The 24693-nt window shown below is 37.1% G+C and overlaps 1 protein-coding gene across 1 annotated transcript in view; it reads right to left on the minus strand.

Annotated features, from left to right (window-relative positions):
- The window catches only part of CFAP95 (cilia and flagella associated protein 95), an 81812-nt gene that overhangs the window by 37825 nt on the left and 19294 nt on the right, over positions 1–24693 (minus strand). Inside the window, exons 2-4 of the mRNA XM_049770989.1 lie at positions 23199–23307; positions 12822–12940; positions 6843–6911 (exon numbers count right to left, since the gene is read on the minus strand). Coding sequence (XP_049626946.1) covers positions 6843–6911; positions 12822–12940; positions 23199–23307 — 297 coding nt within the window. The remainder of the gene's footprint in view (positions 1–6842; positions 6912–12821; positions 12941–23198; positions 23308–24693) is intronic.

A 24693-nucleotide genomic window follows, 5' to 3' on the forward strand; every position in this document is an offset into this window, starting at 1 on the left:
TCTTCTAATACAGTTACCAGAATAGAATGGAGAGCTTTGGCTTTGTTTTATAGAACTTGTGATGCTAAATTCTAAGATTGGAATTAGCAATACCATTTACCCATTACAATTTGCTCTTGAACATCAGAAAGAATGAATATATTCATTCCATAGATAAGAGTTATATGTTTGTTATAGATTAGGCTCTGTTAAATGCTAGAGCTAAAGCTTCAACAGACTTGATCTTCAAAATACTGAATTTCAAAAATAAAAAATGAAAAGATGTAATAACTGAAACAGTATAATTGGATGTTCTCAATGCTTTGGAACCAATAATTTGGACACACGTACACAAGACATCTGCAAAATTGTGGTTGCTGGAGGAATCAGCAGGAAAAGAAGGCCCTGTGGAAGAGATGACTTGATAACTTCAGAGTAAATGTACACTCTGCATCTTGCTTCTTCAGAATACTCCACTGAAACGTCATTACAAAGACTTAAAAATGGGCCAGAGAGATAGCATGGAGGTAAGGTGTTTGCCTTGCATCAGAAGGGTGGTGGTTCGTATCCTGGCATCCCATATGGTCCTCCGAGCCTGCCAGGATGAATTTCTGAGCATAGAGCCAGGAGTAACCCCTGAGTGCTGCCGGGTGTGACCCAAAAACAAAACAAAACAAAACAAAAAACAAAAAAAAAAAGACTTAAAAATCATAAAATTAAAAAACCATAAGTGTTAGGGCCGGAGTAAGAGCAGAGTGGTAGGGCGTTTGTCTTGCACACAGCTGATCCAGGATGGACTTAAGTTTAATTCCGGAATCTCATATGGTCTCTCCGAGCCTGCCAGGAGCAATTTCTGAGCACAGAACAAGGAGTAACCAGTGAGCGCAACTGGGTGTAGCCCCAAAACAAACAAACAAAAATAAATTTTAAAACATTGGTGGGCTAGAGTGATAGCACAGTGATAAGGCATTTGCCTTGCACACAGCCAACTGGGAACTGAACCTGGTTCGATCCCTGACATCCCATATGGTCTCTCGAGCCTGTCAGAAGTGATTTCTGAATGCAGAATCAAGAGTAAGAGTAACTCCTGAGCACCGCCGGGTGTGGCCAAAATCCAAAAATCAGCAAGAGCACCAACAACAACAATAAAAAACAACCATAAGATCAAGAAGAATAGGAAAAGAAAAAAGACAAAAATTTGAAAGTGTTCAGTAAGATGACTAGTGTCTGACTTAATAGAAGACTGAAATAACCCTAAATCAATAAAATAGAATTGAGGGAGATATGTTTAAGATACAGTTAGAACCCTATAATCCTTTATCTCCCCACCCCCAACTGCTAGATATACTCCCTTCCCCTAATATTCAGAAAAGTAAAAAATTGTTCCTTGGAAAAAGCTAAAAGTATAATCTATTCATTTGTCATATCAAGGCAGGACTAATATTAAAGATCCAGTCAATTCACTGCTCTGGCATTGATTTACTCCAAAGAGTGCTCTCAACACCCACATGACTCAGCAACAGCCTGCTTGCAGGGCAGATCGCTCCGCATCCAATGGTGTGCTGTAACTAGAGGATGCTCCACCTCAGCCTGACTTCGATGAAAGAAATGCATAGAATCCAGAATCTTTAAATATAGGATCCTGATACCAACAATAGCTAAAGTGTGAAAAAGTTTCACAGGGACCACGGAGAATGACTCGGGTTGGACAGACTGGTATGCCTGGAACCCAGAGTCAGTCTTATGCCAATAAACTTCGGGGGTGAGGCCTTTGTGTAATCAGGCCAAGGATTTTTTTTTCCGTTTTCCGCATATTTTTCTGGGCCTATGCAAACAACGGCGATTGACACTGTCACACCTTTACTATTTTTTTAACCCTTATCCTTTAAGAAAAAAAATTTTACTGAACTTAAAACTGTACTTAAAACTTAACTGTAGTAGAATGCCTGTCTCGAATACAGACAGGGGATGGGAAGGGGGAGGTGGGCCTTGGGTAGGGGGAATGTTGCACTGGCGAAGGGGGTGTTCTGTTTGTGACTGTAACCCAACTATAATCATGTTACTTAAATAAAAGGTGAATTAAAAAAAAAAAGATCCAGCCAATTGATCTGCTCTCTCTAAGACACAGGCTCACCTTTTAAATGGGAGATAATGGACCTTCCTATGGAAAATGTGGCCAGCTCACAAGGAAAACAAGAATACTAAACCCAGGACTTGGAGCGAGGGTGGGGTGAAATTAATACAGGGATGCTCCATAGAAGCAAGCTTTTATCACAGACTGAACCACACCTCCTAATTATGAGGAAAAAAACATTATCTCAGAGGGAATATATACTATATAGTAATATATGTGTGTATAAATGCATGGGAATATATAATAATATACAATATAATATATTAATAATTATAATTATAATTATGTTATATAATACATTATATTATTATATTATATAATATCATTATATAATTATGATATGATAGATTAATAATTATAATTAATAATATGATTATAGCATATGACATATATTATATATACATATATAGTAAGATATGTAGGTATATATAATATATATAGGAATATGCACACTACTATAAATATATACTGTAGAGACTAAGAATATCCAGACATAAAACCAATACAAAATTTATGGAAGAAATTGAGATGAACATTACATAAAAAAGAACATCATTACTGTTCTCATAGACAAGACATTGGAGTCATAAGACCCAAATATGAATTTTATGAAATAGGAATCAAAACATAAAAAAGAGAGTTTGGGGGCCGGAGAGATAGAATGGAGGTAGGGCTTTGCCTTTCATGCAGAAGGACAATGGTTTGAATCCCCATGTCCCACATGGTCCCCCAAGCCTGGCAATTTCCAAGCATAGAGCTAGGAGTAACCCCTGAGCATCGTCGCCAGGTGTGACTTATAAAACAAGAGAGAGAGAGAGAGAGAGAGAGAGAGAGAGAGAGAGAGAGAGAGAGAGAGAGAGTTTAATAGTTTTGTTGAAGAAGAAGAAAACAAAGAAGCTGGTAAAGACTAAAATTTTAAAACATATAGAAAAATTAGAGAGCCAAACCAAACAGTTCAACACCCAAATAAAGGATTTCCAAAAGAAAATAACAGAAATAAAAATGTATAAATTATCAATGAGATAAATCAAGAACATTTCTCTAAATTGATAGGTGTAAATCTCTAGACCAAAAGGGATTGGCCAACTATCTGTCCCAACTTTCATAGATAACACTTACTACTATCTATGAATGTATCAGAGACTTTGCATACATCTGAAACTCCCATCTTGGGGTCAGAGTAATAGCACAGTGGCTGTGTGTTTGCCTTGCATGCAACCAAACCAGGTTCAATCGCCAGCATCCCATATGGGCACTCAAGCCTGCCAAGAGTAATTTCTGAGTGCAAAGCCAGGAGTAACCCTTGAGTGCCATCGGCTGTGGCACAAAACCACCATCATCAACAATAATAACAATAACAACAATAATAAAAAGGAATACCAAAGAAATCTCTTTAATCATCTCACATGCATAAACTTGCTTAATCATAACAACGCTACACTTAGAGGCCTTTATATTATCAAGAAGCTTCTTAAATAATGTTAGGAAAACTGGATGGTCTATGGGAGAATAAATAATTTCAGGCCCCTTCCTATGTAGAAAAATCAAATCACAATGGATTAAACAGCTTTATAACAGACATGAGTTCATAGATTATACTGAAAAAAAAATAGAACATTTCATGACATTGAATCTATAAGTATCTTCAATGATTCAATTGAATAAAAGACACCTCACATACTGGATGATAATATCTTCTCACACTCATCAGATAGTTAATGTTTAATACACATAAATACACATTAATGCACATGGTAGAACCTTCAAAGTACAAAATCAAGCACCCAATTTATAAATGGGGGAGATAAATAAACAAATTTCCTCAGAGAAGGCATACAGACTGGCAAAAAAAAAAAAAGTCAAAAATAATAGCACAGGGCCCAGAGAGATAGCACAGCGGCATTTGCCTTGCAAGCAACCAATCCAGGACCAAAGGTGGTTGGTTCGAATCCTGGTGTCCCATATGGTCCCCCGTGCCTGCCAGGAGCTATTTCTGAGCAGACAGCCAGGAGTAACCCCTGAGCACCGCCGGGTGTGACCCAAAAAACAAAAATAATAATAATAATAATAATGATAATAATAATAATAGCACAACAAAGGGAAATCATATCACTGCAATGAGTCTGACATACACTACAAGGAAAAATTGGTATTAGCTGAATGTGGATGAAAATAAACCCTCATTCACTGCTGGTGACAATATTGTCTAGTTCAGTCTTTTGGGGGAAAAAATACAGAACATGTCTCAAAAACTAAGAATTAATTTTCTTTTTATTTTTTATTTTATCTTTTTGCCAACCCCTCTTCCCCAAGAATTAAGTTTCTATATGACTAAACAATTCCTTTTTTTTTTTTTTTTTTTTTTGGCATCTACTTTCAGGGACCAAACACTATTCAGAAAAGACATTTACACTCCTATGCTCTGTGCAGCAGTACTCACAATAGCCAAAATCTGGAAACAACCAAAGAATTTAAAAACAGAAAACTGGGGACCAGAGAGATAGATGGAGGTAAGGCGTTTGCCTTTCATGCAGAAGGATGGTGGTTCAAATCCTTACATCCTATATGGTCCCCTGTGCCTGCCAGGGGCAATTTCTGAGCATAGAGCCAGAGTAACCCGAGAGCTGCCGGGTGTGACCCAAAAAACAAACAAACAAACAAAACAAAAAATAAAAATAAAAACAGAAAACTAAATATAGAAACTATGGTACATATATACAATGGAATACTACTTGACAGTAAGAAATGATGAAATCAGACAATTAGCTGCTACCTAGAATGAAGTCAGTCAAAAAGAGAGACAGAGACAGAATGATTTTTCTCTAATGTGAGATATAAAGAAACATAGTAGAAGATGAACAAAAGCCTAAACGCACTAGAATCTGAAATTTTAGTTTTAGTAGGAAGCTTATTCTGGAGACGAATGGAGGGGGAACTTTGCAACAGTGTAAAAAGGAAGCACACTCTGATGGAGGCTATGGTGCTAGAATGTTTAATACATGAAGTCCTACCATTAACAGTTTTGTAAACCATAGTGCCTAAAATTTACCTCCCCAAACTTTTTATTCATAGCTCAACAAATTAGACAACTAATAAGTGGTAGGCTCATAGTTTGAAGGCAAGAAGCACATTCTTCAAATGGAGTCAATTTTTACTACGCAGGAGAGAGCATTGTTGTGAAATTTCAAAATATGCTATTGACAGTTGCCTGATGATATTAGATGTTATTTTTTTAATTGAACTTTGTATTGTTCCTGAGACTATCAATAACCTCTGGCTTTGATGACTTACATAGGAGGCACACTGAATTGGAAGACTTGGCTGATGTCTTCACTAAGAGTATGGGAAATCAAAGTTGAGAGCCTCAGGGCCAGAGATAAAGCACAGAAAAATGTTTAGGGGATTGCCTTTTATGTGGTTGACTCTTGTTCAGTCCACATGATCAACATGTGACATGACTCCCTGAGCATTGCCAAGGGAGTAACCTCTGAGCACAGAGTCAGAAGTATTCTGAGAACTTCTAAGTGTGGTAAGCCCCCTCCCAAAAGGGAGTTGTAGAGACTATAGAAATGATAAGGCACTTGTGTAGCATGCAGCTATGGGCACAAACCTAGTTTCCTAGATAAGCCCAGCCCTGAGCACCATCAGGTGTGGCATCAAGACAAAACAAAACAAAACAAAAAAATAAGTTAAGAGCCTCAATTGCAGTTTTCAACCTCAGTTGCAGCTCTTGAGACTTGACTTGCTTTCTCTGGAATTTATTTTTTCTGCCCATTTCCCCTCTACATTCTAGACTGCTATCTTCATTTGGGGTTGGAAAAAACAACCAAAGCTCTACAGACTATCCATGGCTGGTATTAAAGTTTAAGCATGAAGGCCGTGGACATCAAATCTTCTATTATATAGAGCTTGAGTGTTTTATTTTGGCCTAGGACTAAAAGCAGCAATTAAAGTCCGTGTGAAAAGCTTTGAGCATATAATACAGTTTTCAAGCACAGTGGAAAACACTTCTCAGCTCCTGCCTCAAGCCTGGCTGAGATGACAGGTTCCACCCTAGACTGTACTGACTAAAGAAATTTCAACCATTGCTTTTTCTCATGTCATCTTCTCATCCTGCAAACTTGACCCATTATTGTCCCTCATTTACTTGGGAGATGTTCAGAGTTTCAATACAGGTGTCAAAGTTTACCTCTAGACTTATTCTGTCTTCCAAAATCTTTGATAGGACTTCCAGATGTTATTACAAGGAAAGGTTCCTTTTTGTAAATGAGAAAATGACTCTTCTCAAGAACTAGCCTGAGACTATACCCTCCTACTGTCCATTATCCTGTCCATATAAAGACTCATCAGCAGTCTATTGGGGACACAAATCAGGCAAGCCTTACTAGAATCATGATGTGGCAACTCACATATTTGATAACTTTTAACAAAGATTATCCATTGATAAGCGATCATTAGTAGGAAAATTAATAATAATTACAACAATAATGATGATAGTGAGAATGTTAATCCTCATTTTTACATATTTTCTAGATTTGTGAATTCTGTTTTCTAAATTGTAATTCCAAAATCAGTACCTGTTAGAAGAAAACAAGTTTCTGAATTGCCAAAAAAAAAGGGGGGGGGGCATTTTACTTACCGTTACACTCATTCTCCCTTATTTATGAAAACAAACCTCTTGGATCATTAAGAAACATTTTGTGCAAACTGTAATATTTTAAGAACTCACATTTTGCAATGGTCTGGTGGATGTCTAGAAAAGAGAGATCCAAAGCCTGTTCCGGGCAGTCCAATGTCCCTAGAAACAAGATAGCAATTTAGAGAAAAGTGTCTGGTTGGTTTTCATAAATGTATAAAGCCATACAAAAATTAATTTAGGTTGCATTCTCGTGATTTTATTTTTCAATTTATTAACCATCTAATACAAAGTTATTCACAATTAGGTTTCGGGCATACAATGTTTCAACAAGATCCCTTCACCAGTGTCCACTTCTCCCACCAAAAGTCACACTCCACTTTTCCTACCACTAGTCTGCATCTATGGAAAGTGCTTTATGTATATATATTCATATATATATGTACATATATATACACATTATAGTTTACTACCTTTACTACACTTTACTACCTTTCAGTACTGCCTCATCCTCTTGGTTGTTCTCTTTCCTTTATCATTAATGTTATGCCCTCCCTGTCCTATCCCCAGACAGTTTCTTTGTTGTTGTTGTTGTTGTTGTTGTTTGTTCTTTATTTTTGTGGGGAGGCCACACCCTGCAGCGCTCAAGGGTTACTCCTGGCTATATCCTCAGAAATTGCTCCTGAGCACGAGGGACCATATGGAATGCTGGGGATTGAACCTGGGTCTGTCCTGGATCAGCTACGTGCAAGGCCCTACCGCTGTGTACCGCTCAGGCCCCATAGACAGTTTTTATAGTGCTTCTTCTCTGTGTATGGTGAGACTGCCCAATGTGCTTTTGTTAAAGGAATGCTACATTTGCAGAGTCTATGCACTTTAAAAATACAATAGCCCAATAAGTAAATTAAAAGTTCCACTTTTTATTACTTTAATTGCATTTCCAATAACTAACTGTTGTGATACAACATCTACATCAGACATTTCCATAGAAAGTCACGTTATCATATTCAGCTATTACTAAAAAACTTTCCAAACTTCAGGGAAGTTATGGTAAAACAAATACAGAGAAGCACCACAGTTCCAAAGCAGGTCCCTAAGTGCTAAGTCTGCACATGCTATCTGCCTGCAGGAGCAACCTTTGCACTGACCCCAGATTCCATACAGAAGTTCTGAAGTAAAAGTAGCTAACAAAATCAAAAGATAATCTTCTAGGGGCCAGAGCAGTGGTGCAGCAGTAGGGCATTTGCTTTGCACGTGACTGACCTAGGATGGAATGTGGTCTAATCCTCCTGGGGTTCTATATGGTCTCCCAAGCCAGGAACAATTTCTGAGCATATAGCCAGGAATAACTCCTGAGGGTCATCAGGTGTGGCCCGAAAACCAAAACCAAACAAACAATAAAACCAAAAGATAATCTTCCAGTATCATTAGAGCTCCCTTAGAGATCTCCCCAGCAGTAAGGGGGTTCAGCAAGAGTAAAGTGAAAAAGACATGTCTTCAAACTACAAAAGGAACCAGGGTAAAGCTACACAGAACTACACCATGGGTAAAGATCTTAATTCCAAGGAATCAATCAGTCATTGTCACCTATATAATCTCTCTAAAAGGACTTCAGAATGGAAATGTTTAAGATGCTTAATGAGTTCAAAGAAACAATGGAATGGATGGTTAGTTAATAAAACACAAGAGAATATGAGAAGACAAATGAGAAAACTACAAATAGAAATATGAGAACTGAAAAAATAGGTTGGTGAAATGAAATTTTCACTGAAAAAAGCCTCACCAGCAGACAAATAGCTGCTGAGGACAGAATCGGCAGAAGATGAGCTGCATAACACTTCCAAACAACAGTTGAAGATGGAATAAAAAAAAAAAAAACCATTAAATTAACAACTGACAAGAAAACTTTGGAATGGATTTATGAGGAACAACTTAAGTATCAGCGTGGTAGAGGGAATGGAGCAATAGTATAGCGGGTAAGGCACTTGTTTTGCATCCAAATAACCTGGGTTTGATCCCCAGCATCCCATATGGTCCAGAGACGTAATTCCTGAGCATTGCCAGGTGTGGTTTAATAAAAAGAAACAAAGCCAGGCAAAATAATCATGGGGTCCCAGAGGGCCAGGACAAAAATTTCTATAAAGAAACAATGATCAAAGATATTATTAAAGACATTACAGTAATAAGGTCCAGAGTCAATAGAGTTAAGGGATGGAAGGGCCAGAAGGACCGGCTCACAATTTGAAGCTCACCACCACAAAGAGTGCTGAATTCTGTTAGGGAAATAACTACACTAACAGCTAGCATGACAATGTTTAAGAATGAGAGAAGTAGAATGCATGTCAGAATACAGGCAGAGATAAGGCAGGAGGGAGACATTGGTTGTGGGAATGTTGCAATAGTGAAGGGGGGTATTCTGTTTATGACTGAAATCCAACTACTAACATGCTTGTAATCATGGTGCTTAAATATTTATAATTAAAAATAAAGTTAAAAAAAATATATCATTGCTGAGAAGTTCCCAAAGCTTGAGAGCACTTCTAACCATAAACTGGAAACCCAAAGGGTACCAGCTAAAAGAGATCTAAATAATAATACCCCAAATCACAATCTAATCAGTATGATGAAAAACACTGATAAAGGTAGAATATTTTATCAAATAAGGAAATTAAATACAAAGGAGAATTCTTAAGATTTTCAGCAGATTTAGTATTTAAATAGAAGAGTTAAAGGAAGCTCTCTAGGTCTCAAATAGTGGTGGGATATAATGAGAAAAATCAATGACATAAATCCCGCACCAAGAATACTTTACCCAGTCAGACTCTCGTTCAAATTTGAAGTAATGATGTAAAATATCATGGATAAATAACAGTTCAAGAACCTCATAGATCCAAAACCATCTTTATAAAAACTAAAGGGGCTATTTTAAGACAAGACAGAATCTCAGCTTTATGGAATAGAATTGTATATCCTGAGACAGGCTTTCAGATATCTGGTCAGTTAATCTTTTATAATAAGGCAAAAACTATGAAATGGAGCAAGAAAAGCCTCTTCCACGGGTGGTGTTAGAAAACCTGGTCAGATATATGAAAAATATAAAGTCAGATATCTTTTCGAATACTATGCATAAAAATAAAGTAAAAATGGATTGAAGAGCTGGACATCAGACCTGAATCCATGAGATAAAAATAAAAAATGTAGTCAAAACTATTCATGACATTGAAGCTAAAGACATGTTCACTGACCAAGAAAGTGGAAACATGGGGCCGGAGAGATAGCATGGAGGTAAGGCGTTTGCCTTTCATGCAGGAGGTCATCAGTTCAAATCCCAGCGCCCCATATGGTCCCCTGTGCCTGCCAGGAGCAATTTCTGAGCCTGGAGCCAGAAATAACCACTGAGCACTGCCGGGTGTGACCCAAAAACCACAAAAAAAAAAAAAAAAAGAAAGTGGAAACAAAGATAAATAAATGGGACTACATTAGGTTAACAAGCTTTTGCACCTCTTAGGAAACAATGGCCAGAATACAATGATAGTCCATGGATTGGGAGAAATTATTTACCCACCAATTATCTGATAAAGAGTTAATATCAAGATATATAAGTAACTGGTAGAACTTTATAAGGAAAAAAAAGCACCCAACCTCATCAAAATATGGAGAGAAGATATGAACAGAAACTTCCTCAAAGAAGAAATACAAATGACCAAAGGGCACAAGAAAATTGCTCTGTATCACTAATTCTCATGGAGATGTAAATCAAAACAACAATGGGATATCATCTCATATGGACACACATCAACAAGAACAAGAAGTACTAGTGCTGATATGGATGATAGGAAAAAGGAACCCTCACACTCTAGAATGTTAACTGACCCACCCTTTCTGGTAAACAAAATGAAGTTCCTAATAAATACAGGAATTGAATATCTATTTGACCTAGCAACTCCACTTCTTGTAATATACCCCAAGGGTCCAAAAACAAAATGGAGAAATGACATTTGCACCTCTATGTTTCCTGGGGTACTATCCACAATTGTGAAAATCTGGAAGGAACCCAAGTGCCTAAGACTAGATAACTGGATAAAGAAACTATGATACACTTACACAATGGAATATTACCAGGCCATCTGAAAAGATAAAATCATGCAATTTGCTGCTACTTGGAGAGACCTAGAGTATTATGCTGAAAACAGTTGTTAGTCAGAGGGAGGGAGAGAGAGTAACAGAATGATCTCACTCATATGCAGGGTAAAAAGAAATATAATGATGGAATAACAAATACTCAAAGACAGTGGAAACAAAGAACTTGAGAATTGGCACCTTGTAGGAAACATGCCACCTGTGGGGGAGGGAGGTAGGACAAGGTGGAATAAATGACTAATGGAGGGAAGTGCTCAACCAGGATGAGGAAGATATGTGAAATGTGGTTGAGCATTAGGTATGAAACCCTATTAGTATCAGTATTGTAAGTCACAGCAAAAACTTAAAAAAGGAAAAGTAGCTCCTCTGGTAGAGGCAGACTGGTAGGTGGGAGGCAAAGTGGGGGAAGGTATTGGTGGAGGGAAATGAACACTTGTAAAAGGACCAGTATTGAAACATTGTGTGACTAAAACCCAATAATGAATGACTTTTTACAATTGTGACTAATTAAAAAAAAACACAAATACATATGAAAAACTAAAATGTAGAGGTTAGAAAGAGCTCAGTGGGCTTAACAAACGTTTTGCATGTAGGAGACCCAATTTGATGCCAGCATTTCATAGTGGCCTCTAAGCACCACTGGGAGTTGCTCCTGTGTGCCAATTAGTATGCCACCCCCAGTAAAGCAACAAGAAGCAAAACAAAAGAGAAAATTAAAATATAAATTCTGATTTTATATAGAACAAAAAAATTACTCCAAGGGCAAGAATTCAAGAATAATTAATTTGGATTAATAACAACTTATCTAACTCTAACTTCATGTCAGACAGTATTTTTGTGAATATTTCAGATATTATTTTATCAATTTTTTTCACATCTACATTTGAAGAGCCCTTTTCTTGGCCAAGTCTGCCTCCTACTTCTGGAAGATACTATGGGAGAGATTAACACTGGTCTAATGGCTGTAGAAGTGGGCTGTAGATGGATTTAAACTTACTTTCTTGTCATCTCAGAGCTATGATACTGACCACAAAGCCTGATCTCACCACACCAGGAGGCCAGCAGATGAAGAGCAATGGGTTAATAAGATAGTTCTGAGCAGGCATAAAGTGCTGTTAGTAAAAATGGCTACTCTCATTTACTATTTTGTTTTCATTAACTGAGCAATTAAAGAATTAGGTTTGAAGAGCTATTCTAATAGGAACCAGGCTAGGGAATGTAAATGACATGGGTGAGGTCAGATCCCAAGATGTAGAAGTCACTGGTGAAGTCGGATCCAGGGAGAGTACAGTACTGACAAAGAAGCATCCACCAGCCACTTCAGGAGACTAACTCCCTACTTTATCAATTGTATTATTATATTATATTTTCCATCAATTCTAAACAATTATTTGGAATACACACTTTTATAATTTCTTTTTTTTGTTTGTTTGTTTTTGGGCCACACCCAGCGGTGCTCAGGGGTTACTCCAGCTGTCTGCTCAGAAATAGCTCCTGGCAGGCACGGGGGACCATATGGGATGCCGGGATTCGAACCAACCACCTTTGGTTCTGGATCGGCTGTTTGCAAGGCAAACACCGCTGTGCTGTCTCTCCAGCCCCTATAATTCCTGTTTTATTGAAGAAAAAGGATAACATATTTGACAACTTTCACAAGTTACTTATAGAGCTGGTTGACAAATATTGATAATCAGAAATTTTACTAGGGAAAAGTATGTGTAAAAGGAAATTATATTTTATTTGGACCCACAAAGCAAACAGTTAATTAAGCAGACAGAATACCTAAGTCAAAAACCATAAATGCCTGAGACCTGTTTTCAGGCTGTATATATTTCTATAAATTGCGACTGAGTTAACTATTCCTCTTTACCTCTTAGACAAATTCTTTCCCATATGTGCACAATCTGTAAGCAGTAAAAGCATAAAAAATACCTTTTAATCATTCCAGAGCACAATGTTTCCTCATTCACTAGAGCCTTGCTCTTTATTTCAACAAAATTTTTGTTTGTCAAAATACTTGACATTTGTTCTTGAGCTTCTGACACCCAAACCTGGAAAAAATTGATGCGACAGATAAGAAAAACATATTCATTTCTCATAATGGTCAGTTATAAAATATTTAGTGCTATTGAAGTACAATCTGATCTTATTGGTTAAATCTATTGATGATAGAAGATGAATAATATCTCACAGCAGTCGAAGGCAACGTTAGAAATATTGAGAAGTTTTAATTTCTTTTTATGTATTATTGGAGAGTATAAATAAAATTGGTTGCTTTGTAGAAAACTATATTGAACAATATTAATACTACTTTTTTTGGGGTGGGGCCATACCTGGTGGTGCTCAGAGTTACTCCTGGCTCTGTGCTCAGAGTTACTCCTGGTTCTGTGCTCAGAGTTACTCCTGGTTCTGCACTTAGGAACCACTCCTGGTGGGCTCAAGGGACCAAATGGGATGCCAGAACTTGAATCTGGGTTGGCTGTGTGCAAGGCAAGCACCATACCCACTGTACTATTACTCTGGCCCCTTCTGCTTTCTTTCTAATAGTTATTATATCGTAACTTCCCTAAGTTATATAAAAAAAACTTGTAGCAATCACTTTGTCAACCATATGGGATTTAAGACTATCTTTTTTTTTGGGGGGGGGGACACCCGTTTGATGCTCAGGGGTTACTCCTGGCTAAGCGCTCAGAAATCGCCCCTGGCTTGGGGGACATATGGGACGCCGGGGGATTGAACCGTGGTCCTTTCTTGGCTAGCACTTGCAGGGCAAACACCTTACCTCTAGCACCACCTCTCTGGCCCCTTAAGACATTATCTTAATCTTCATTTTTATCTATTCTCTACTACAAGTAACACTTAGTAAATTAATGTCACTATTACAGTACAGAAATACAGTATAAGAGGTAAAATATTTGCCTTTCCTGAAAAGAACATGGAAGTACAGTTATTCAAGATTATTATGGAATTTCTATTGGTTGCCAGAGACCCCTATTTCTGGCCTTCTTCAGTGATATCCCTGCAGGGAGATCAATATGACACTGGAAACCTTTCATTTGTTTCTAGCACATTTGTTGGCACCAAGAAAAGGAAAACCGAAGAAAGGCTATTACTGAAAGTTGTAGAAATGACTTGCTCTAATGTCCCATTGCCAGAAGTAATTGCTAGTCATAGACTGAAATGTGTGGTCAGGGATTCCATTATTGATAAAGATGAAAAGGTCTAATTCTCAGGGTGTGATATTTACCTCTGAGAAAGGGAACAGTGAAGGTCTCAGTGGACTTTGCAGCTGGCTTTTCTGATTCTTGACTCTCACCTTAGTAGCTTTTAACAGAGTCTAAATCTTTTCTTATCTTTGTTTTCTCAGTATAAAAGGAAAACAGTAGAGTTTTCTTGATCATTTATGATAAGGACATTCAGTTTGGTGTCTGGCCTTGTGCTCCTGAATGATTTACTATAACTCACTAAGCTACAGGCATGATGTCCTCTGAAGTTTTACAACTCCAGCCCTGGAAGCTAGGAGGATGCCTAACACTCACAAAAACAAATGGGTAAAGAATAAATGTCAGATGCATGAATTCTGTTTTTCAACATTTTTTTATCGACTGAGGTCCCATGCTTTACAATTCTGTTAATGATGGTTTCCCAGGCATATAATTCCAACACCACATCCCTTATCAATGTACACACCTTCTTCCCCCAAGAAACTAAGTGTCTCTTTCAATCTTCATACTGTCCTTCACCATCACGCCCAACCCTCACATTCAGTTGTGTGGATTAGTTCTCTAGTGTTCAGTTTTTATGAATATTGAATGGTGGAGCTTCTGTATTCTCACTGGTTTATCTGAACATTTGGATCTTTTTAACTTGATTTTCCTTCCTTAAAATGAAGATAAATTATGCTAAATTTTTTTCTTTACACCTTTAGATCCACTCTCTACTCTTCTAAACTTTTCTGTGTACCAAAGAGAAAAGCTTCCTAGATTTTATAAATAATCTCCTTGTCTTTTGTCTTTATGTTGGACAGGCAGGTGAGTTCAAGGGCAAAAAGTTTTAACTACGACATTCCTGAGATTTCTTCCTTGCAAGGCAATGGTTTGGCAGTTGCTATGTGCAATGGATTGGTGCCCTCATTCTTCCAGGTTTAGTGCTGAAATATTAAATACCCCTGGTATATGATTATATTGCAAGGTAAGACCTTTGGAAGGTGGTTACTTAATGAGGGTTATGACATACAGTCATAACCTGATATAAGTTTGGGTAATTGCTAAGAACACTGCTAAGTATTTAAATTATGGAAGTGTGGTGAGGTGAAGAAACTAAATGTTACCAAGAACTAAATGTCAACAACATTGTAAACACATGAGTTTAATGATAAATTTTTAAAGCTTTGGGGGAAGCACTGTTATATTAAGAAAACTATTTAACTATCTTAACATATATGTAAATATAAATGTGTATGTTTTAAACTTGTGTAAAACTTCTAAATAGTTTTAGATATTCTGAACAATTCTGGGTACTGTTTTAAACTGTTTTGTAACACACAGTTGAAAAAACTCTTGTGAATTAGTGGGGAAAGTTTTTGTGCTTATCTTGGTTTTAGAGTGTGAGCAGGAGGCTTTTATGTTTGTTCTAATTCTTTATGTCCTAAAGAAACTACAGTAAAAGACTTGAATGAATATTCTAGGATACAAATTTACTATGAAATGAACAATGAAATTAAAATAAAGTACAATAAAAACTGTTGTGAGAGAGATAATAAAGTGGGAAATGTACATGCCCAAGACAAAAATAATCACAGAAAGCAGACCTAGGATTAACCATGAGTATCCTCAGGTGTGGACTAAAATCCAAAAAATGAAAAAGAAAATACTAATGTCAAAACTGGACATTTAAGTATAACAAATTAAAATTCCCTACATGAAAATTAATAAAAACTGTTGGAGATAAATATATTTTAATAACTTATGTTTAAAATACTATTTTATTTTTTTTCAGACTTAAGATTTCCTTTTATGAGCTGAGATCCACAAAAAACTGCCAAATTGCATTTACTTGTAAGTAAAACAAGCATTTACTTTCCTTCCTCACTGATACTCTCAGAACATGAACACTTTTACTAAATATTCTAAGTTGTAATGGCAATGCAATATTTGCATAAAACAAAGAACCATCATTATTTTGTAAAATTTAGATGCACATGCTAAAAAACTTAAAAATAATTCTATTCTTTTATACTACTTAGCATATTTATAAGCTGGTTCTCTAAAAAATTAATCTTGGGAAACACCGTGTATTTTTCAGTCAAACAAAATTATTTCTCACCATAAAAAATCCTAATTGAGTAAATAATAGTAGTAGATTAATGTGTAGTACTCAGTTGTCAAAGAGAGAAATACAGCAAGTAAAGAAACGATTGACTAAACTTTTTATTTTATTGAGGTGCATCCAATAGATTTTTTTATTATATGAATGTAATTATAAAAATGATGAAGTGGGGCGAGCGATAGCACAATGGAAGGGCCTTTGCCTTGCACGTTGGCTGATCCAGGACGTACCTTGCGTCCCATATGGTCCCTCGAGCCAGGAGCGATTTCTGAGCGCAGAGCCAGGAGTAACCCCTGAGCATCACAGGGTGTAACCCAAAAAAGCAAAAAAATAAAAAGGAAAGAAAGGAAAGAAACAACATGATGAAGGGGTTGTTAAGATAGCTCATGTCTTGCATAAGTGAAGCCCTGAGTTTGATCCCTGGCATCACATGACCATCTGAGGTGTAGCCCTGGTGGTTCCCACCATCACCAGACATGGCCAGCTCAGGATGGCAGGGACAGGAATGAGGCCCATACCCCTGACCCAAGAACAGTTTTGAGTGGCTTCCAGGGCCCCAGCACTCCACTGAAGAGTGTCCTATAAAAATAAAAAAAATGCTGAAAAGTTTATAAGATTTTACCCAAGAAGAAAGAACACCACGTCAGTAGTAGAAACATAGAATACAGGGTACATATGTATGATGATTATTTACATTGTGTTCCGTTGCTCAACATAATGTGCCAAAGCACAGGCATATTAAAAAGTACATTTTAATTTATCTAAAAGTTAAATTATGTACAGTGTTTAATGTACTTGTCTTACATGTGGCCAGCCCCAATTTGATCCCTGGAATTACTTAGGGTACCTCAGTAACAGCCAGAAATGATCCCTGAGCCCAGATCCAGAAGTAAGCCTAAGCAACACCAACCTAACAAACCCCTCAAAAAGTAATATCATAACATGATTATGATATAGTAAAAGTAATGCAAAAAAGAATTATGGGATAAAATAATGAGTTTCTGCATTCATTCCCATCCCGAAGCCTAAAAATAAAAAGGAAGTTATTTGCCTAACCCCATTGCATCAAAATGATACCAAATTACTAAAGCAGGAAAGGCTTAAGTAAATGTGTTGATACTATAAAAGATAACCCAAAGGGGGCCGGAGACATAGCACAGCAGTAGGGAGATGGTTGGAATCCCAGCATCCCAGATGGTCCCCCATGCCTGCCAGGAGCAATTTCTGAGCACAGATCCAGGAGTAACCTCTGAGTGCCTTCGGGTGTGACCCCCCCCCCAAAAAAAAACCCACAAAAAAAAAGATAACCCAAAGTAGAACTGGGAGTAGATGTTGAAATCCATGGCATTGACTTCAAGATCAAAAATTATGGAGACAGAAAACAAGAGGGAACTTTAACTCAAAGACCCCTATCCCTAAGTATGTATCTTTCTTCTTTTGTAAAATAGTTTTCCCATTTTAATCCTTTTTTTCTTTTTAGTTTTTGGGCCACAACCCTTGACACTCAGAAGTTACTCCTGGCTCTGTGCTCAGAAATCGCTCCTGGCTTTGGGGACCTTATGGGATGCTGGGGATCAAACCGAGGTCTGTCTGGGTCAGCCGCTTACAAGGCAAACACCCTACCATAGTGCTATCACTCTGGCCCCAGGTCTCCAGTTTTCTACAATGGCATTTAAAATTATCCATTTTACAGAAAGTTAAGCCATATGCCTCTTTCGCAGTTACTTAGATCTGAATGCAGGAAGCCACTGTAAGATTACAAACTTATTCTACTACATAAATCAAGGTAGAAGAAAAAACCTAATCCAATGAAGTGAATGATAGATAATTGAAGCTAGCATTCTTCTCATATCCAGTATAATTATATCCCTTTATATGTCATCTAAAGTAATTGATTTTAATGTCATATTTTCATCCACTAATATAGCCCATATTTGGGGCCTATTTAACTACTTTTGCCTAGTCATAAATGAATGTTAGCATACTTTTGCACTCTGCATTTCTGTCATCTTAATATCTAAAAATCCTGTGATACTATTAATACTAATATTAATATTTGCTATTTATTTGCTCATTCATGTCATGTTAGCTTAAAAAATGCCTTGTCATTGCTTCATTTTCTATATAAAATAGTCTAATAAAACTTGGCGCTAAAGGTAAGGTGCCTGCCTTGCCTGCGCTAGCATTGGACGGACCGCGGTTCGATCCCCCGGTGTCCCATATGGTCCCCCAAGCCAGGAGCAACTTCTGAGCGCATAGCCAGGAGTAACCCCTGAGCGTTACCGGGTGTGGCCCAAAAACCAAAAAAAAAAAAAAAAAAAAAAAAACTATTTCTGTTTTTCTTTGTTCCTTTTTGTCTGAAAATTCTCACCTCTTATGACATAGCTTCAAATATGCTCTGACTTACTGAGATTCATTTGGCACCACTTTCTAATAAGAGGTCTTACAGAGTGGACTTTGACAGGCTGTGGGGGATTGTTGTGAGGACCTTTGGGCAAAGATCTTTACAGGTGAATAAAGCAATAATCAAAATATATTTCTGATCATTTTAGTTTACATAGAACTCACTCTAGTATAGGTAGAGCATCTACTAAATGACCAATTAAGGTTCAATCACAGGACCCCCGTATGGTCCAATGATATCCTCTAGAGGTGATTCCTGAGTGCAAAGACAGTATTAGTCCTTGAATATTTCAGGTGTAGATGCCTACCCTCAAACAAGCAAGCAAACAAATAAGATAGAAAGAAAGAAAATATGAAAACCTTTTGACTACTGTCCCAGGAGGATTTTGTTAAGGTAGTTCTTTTTACTAATGAAAATTTTATTTAAATTGAAAGATTATTAGAGGGTCCCCTAACTAGATCTATGTTGGTCAGGCATACTTCTATGAAAAAATGGAACACAAATGTTTGTTTCTCAATTTTCTTCCTTCTACTCCCCAAATCTCTCAACACTTTTGTAAACTTATGGGAAGGCAGATGCAGGAAAAGTGAAAGTTTAACTTCATTTTTATTTTCTCTCTCTTTGACCCTCTGAAGTAACAGAAAACATTCAAAAGCTGACTTTCTTAAAGTGTCTGGCAGATGTCAATAACATCATTGTGTCATTCAGTAGCATGGTCCATAATGTATACCACTGGCTGCACAAAATAAAAGCCCTGACCCCATCACTGGAAATTCAGATCATTCTCCTTCCAGCAACACATGAGGTCCCACACCTCATATCCAAATTACACATGTGATTCAGAACACTCACATATTCTTTTTTCACCACTGATGTTCATGTAGCCAGTACACTTCTTCCTTTTCTGCTGCTTCAAACAAATCACCAGAACTTTGTATCTGTCATTTTTCCAGGCATCTAAGTGGTCTTTTAGATGAGACTCAGAGCATATATTTCTATACCTCTGTCTTTACTTTCAAACTTTTGCATTCTTGGACTTCACTCTTATATATTTTATGAATGTGGTGTTCTTATATATCTATAATGATGTCACCTTTGGCATGTGGGACTTGCACATAAGTATTCTGATATTTCCCTTTAGCACATGGGATTATTATTTTGTCCTCAAATTTTGGGGTGCTAAAATGTAGACAAAGTAAGTTGCATTTTAAATCTTGTTACTCATACTGATGTTCACATTAACCCCACTGGCAGCACTGAAGGGCAAGGAGAATTTCTATCAACTAAACAAATTTTGGTGAACAAAAGGAATAACCACTCAGGCTAACAACAAAACAAAAAAAAAAAAAGGAAGACAACATTCAAGAGGGAAAGCAGATGGCAATAAATTTGCATCACATGTGTGAATTAATTGGGCCAGAAAGACAGTAAAGAGAATAGGGCTCTTGCATTGCACATGGATTCTGTGACATCCTATGTGGTCCCTTGAGCATGCCAGGAGCCAGTTCCTGAGCAAAGAGCCAGAGGTAAGATTTGAGTATCACGTGGTGTGGCTCAAAACAAAATGACATGTTTGAAATAATTTGGTAAACAGGCCAAAGGTTATCCTAAGACAGAAGAAAAAAGAAAGGCTGGGATAGACAGACAGACAGACAGACAGACAGACAGACAGACAGGTAGATAGATAGATAGATAGATAGATAGATAGATAGATAGATAGATAGATAGATAGATAGATAGATAGATAGATAGATAGATAGATAGATAGATAGATAGATGTAAATATTACTCAAACTACATGAACAAAGTAGTCAGATTCATTTTCTGCAAGAAAAATGCAATGTCGGTAAAAATGCCAGAAAGTGAAGCAACTTGATGCTTGTTAAAAAAAAATAGAATTGAAGACCTCAGGCTTTAGAACCAGAAAAAGAAAAGTGGACTTTAATTTGTAGTTTGCCTTGGAACAAATGATTAGGTTTAGGTTCATTTTCTCAACGATCTAATGTGTCATGTATGGTACCTGTCGGAAGAATTGTCCTCAGGATGAAATAAGCAGCCACTCAAGGAACCCACTTACTGAAATTATCTCATTGCATCAGAGGAAAGCAATCATGAAGCAAATTTATTTCAGTCCAGCTGCCCTTTGAGACTCATGAATGTCAAGTTTTTTTCCTTTTGCTTAATGGAAATTTTTGACAAGTTGCAGAGCTTTTCTAGGTCTCTAAGTCTCAGGAAGAATCTGATTATAGCAAAAAATTTTCATTCTGGTGAAATAGTCAAATCTTTTAACTGTGTTATATTTAAATGCCTCGTTTTCCTAGCTCAGTATTGCTTCAGATGTGGGAGGCTGCAGTAGGTGAGTCCTTGCTCCATTGCAGCTTAATTTCAGGATCTCTCTTTTATCTCATCCCTCATCTTCTTCCCTTCTCTCTCTCTCTCTCTCTCTCTCTCTCTCTCTCTCTCTCTCTCTCTCTCTCTCACACACACACACACACACACACACACACACACACACACACACGCACACACACACACACACAAATCACAAATCTCACAGTCTGGTTGTTTGGGACAGATGTCAAGGAAGGGCATAGTATTAAGTATAGGTTTTATACCCTTGACCTGTGCTTTGCCCAACTTTATACCTTAAAGAGATAATGTCCTTCAAACTTTTGTATTATGAAGGTTTTAGGGGATATAGCCAACAACAACTAGACTATGACAGCAGTAATAATTTGTTTATATTTTATTATTTTATTTATTGTAGTTTAGGTCTACATAGTTGTAATAGTGTTAACATTTATGGTTTTGTTTTCTTTTTTTTTTTTTGTATTAGGGTATTTGTATCCAGTGATACTCTGGGATTACTTCTTGCTCTGCACTCAAAAATCACTCCTGGTGGTGCTCCTGGTGCCATATCGAATGCCAAGGAATGAACTTGGGTCAGTAGCATGGAAAGCAAGTGAAATCATCTGGCATTTGTCTTTCTCTCTCTGATTTACTTTACTTAATGTGATACCTTCTAATTTCATCCAAGTTGCAGTGAACAATATGTCATCATATTTTCTTGTACTATGTATACCACAACTTTATGGCAACAATGATACTGTATTTATTTTTGTAATTAATTTTCTCCATTTTTAATAAGGTACCTAGGTTTTCAGTACTGTCAATGGTATGTTCTGACATGCTTCATTTCACACCACTTCCACTTACAGTGTCTGCTTCCCTTGATCAATGTCCAACAATTTCCTCCTGTTGGATTACTGGTCCTACCCTAATCAGTATTCATACTCCACCCTACAGTGTGATCTGGTGATGGGATTACCAGATCCCTCCCTATTTAGTATTCCTTTTCCATCCTAGGGTGTGGTATGGTTCTTCCAAAAAAAGCCTGGGTTTCAGAAAGGAAAAGGTTCATACTTTGGTCTTCCTCCACTAAGCTGCTTTCCTTCTTAGGAGAGGAAGGTTTGAGTGTTGGAATTCCTAGACCTCTTCTTGTACCATTTCACTGTGTGGATTATTTCCTGTGTCAATGTTTGCTTCCAGACCCGCAACTCACCAGATCCTAGTTTTGGAGCCTGGGGCTCTGTTTATATTCTCCTATTTTCCCCATTCCCTTTACCCTCAGTTATGTAAACACACTTTAATAAATTCAGTTCTATAGACTAGTTCCGTTACCTATGGACATATATTGCTCCCTTGTTGTGTATCTTTATATCCCACAAATTAAAGTGGTCATTCTGTAACTGTTCTTTTTCTTCTGATTGACTTTATTCAGCATGATACCCTTTAGTTCTATCCATATAGTAGCAAATTTTCTGGTTTCCTCTTTTCCTAGCCCTCTGTAAATTATGTAGTATATACAGACCATCTTGATTCATGCATCCACACTTGGGCATTTTAGTTGTTTTCTTATACTGTCTATTGTACTAAATGCTGCAATAAATATAACAGTGCATATATCCTTTTTAATTAATGTATTTGTGTTTTGGGTGGTGATGCCAATAAGTGGTATAGAGGGGCTAGAGTGATAGTAGAGTGGCTAGGCATTTGCCTTGCAAGCAGCCACCAAGGTTTAATCCCTGGCATCCCATGTGGTCTCCTGTGTACTGACAGGAGTAATCCCTAAGCATTGCCCTGTGTAGTCCCTCCAAAACAAATAAAGTGGTATGGATGTGTTGAACGGGAGTTTTTTTGTTCATACTTTTTTGAGAAATTTCATATTGCTTTCAATAGTGGTTAGAACAGAGGACATACTCACCAACTATGTATACATTCTAAGAAAGTGAATAAAATCTAGGACAACTAAATTATAAGAAAATAATATTCAATACCTTATGCAGGTATTGTTTGCCAGGCAGGATTTTATTTGCTTCTTTCATTGAATTTTTTGCAATACCTTACAAAACGGGCACATATTTTAGGCACGGTTGCTGATTCACACAGTGATCAGGTCCAACCAAGTAACTGACATAGCTGGGAGGGTAAAAATGACAAAATACTCCAGGTTATGCCTTTTCATGCCAGAGAGGACAGAGATTGTAAACTTAAAGAAATTAGTAGTGACGACTTACCAGGGGTTCATCAGTTCCAAGTCTCTGATATGTTGACTTGCTCAGGTTTTTTTTATTATCACTCTGGTCCACATCATAATCTTTGGGATAAGCTTCTCTGACTTTGTCCCTAATTTTAAAAATTAGAACCTATTAGATGATAAAGTTATTTATCATATATTATTCTTAATTTTTACTATCCAATAAAGTTGATTATTATTAATAATATTTTAATTAAAAATTACTGGATTTGGAAGTTATAAAGTATTTTTCTTTTCTTTTTTTGTTTGCTTGTTTGTTTTGAAGTTAGACCTGGTGATGCTCTGTCTATGCGCTCAGAAATAACTCCTGGCTAGGGGGACCATATGGGACGCAGGGGTCAGCAGCATGCACGACAAATGCCCTACTGCTGTGCTATAACTCCGACCCTGTGTTTTCCATTTTTTTCCAGTGTTGGAAAGACCACTTCTGAAAAACAAATTAACGTAGTTATGAAAATTAGCTATAGCACAAAACCCATCCTTATCCCAAAGGACATAATCTTATTTAATAATGCAGATTAGACACCTGCCATCTTACTGGCAGAAAAACAGCTCAGTTTCTCTAGAAAGCTCCAGAAGAAAACAATGGTCTCCAATATTTCCCAGGTAGTCCAGTCTGGGCTGATACCTCCCCTTTCTTCATGAACCACAAAAGCCCTTCACCGTACTCTATATCCTCCTACAAAAACAAGCCAGCTCCACAGCTTCACCATATAAAATTGTCAAGTTACCAAATTTGTTTCTGATTTATACCTCAAAATGTATAGTAGTATCACAGGAAATCTAATAGGAAAGTTACATTGCAGCATACTAAGCTCAGTAAACCTAAATAGTAACATAGGGGTTCAGCTAATACCAACTACAGCCCAGCAAAGTATTAGACATTGACTTTAGTAACACTGTGGAAAAATAGAACAATTTTTTTAATCTGATCTGTGTTGATCTAAGTTTTGATAATTCCATTTCCTTTATGTTGTAACACACAATATGAAGTAAATTTGTCTGTGTTTGCAAGGAGCCAGGCTATGGTGGTTGAAAATGGCAATATTGGTGAAGGGAAGAGCACATTAGTGAAGGGCTTGGTGTTTAAATATTTTTTGTTTGTTTGTTTTTTGGGTCCTACTACTGGCTATGAGCTCAGAAATCGCTCCTGGCTTGGGGGACCATATGAGACGCTGGGGGATTGAACCATGGTCCATCCTAGGCTAGTGCTTGCAAGGCAGACACCTTACCTCTAGCGCCACCACTCTGGGCCCTAGTGTTTAAATATTTAATGCCTGAAACAACTATATTCTGAATAACTTGGTAAATCATTTTTATAATACAAATTAAAGAAAATAAAAACAATGCAATTTAGTTACTAATGTTAAATTCTAAAGTCAGACATGGTGACATCTTAAAAAGGAAAATTTCTACTTTAAACATTTTTATTTACCATGAATTTTAATGACAATTTTTTTTTTCAAAATGAAAGC

The sequence above is a fragment of the Suncus etruscus genome, chromosome 3 (assembly GCF_024139225.1).
Source record: "Suncus etruscus isolate mSunEtr1 chromosome 3, mSunEtr1.pri.cur, whole genome shotgun sequence".
Lineage (NCBI taxonomy): Eukaryota > Metazoa > Chordata > Mammalia > Eulipotyphla > Soricidae > Suncus > Suncus etruscus.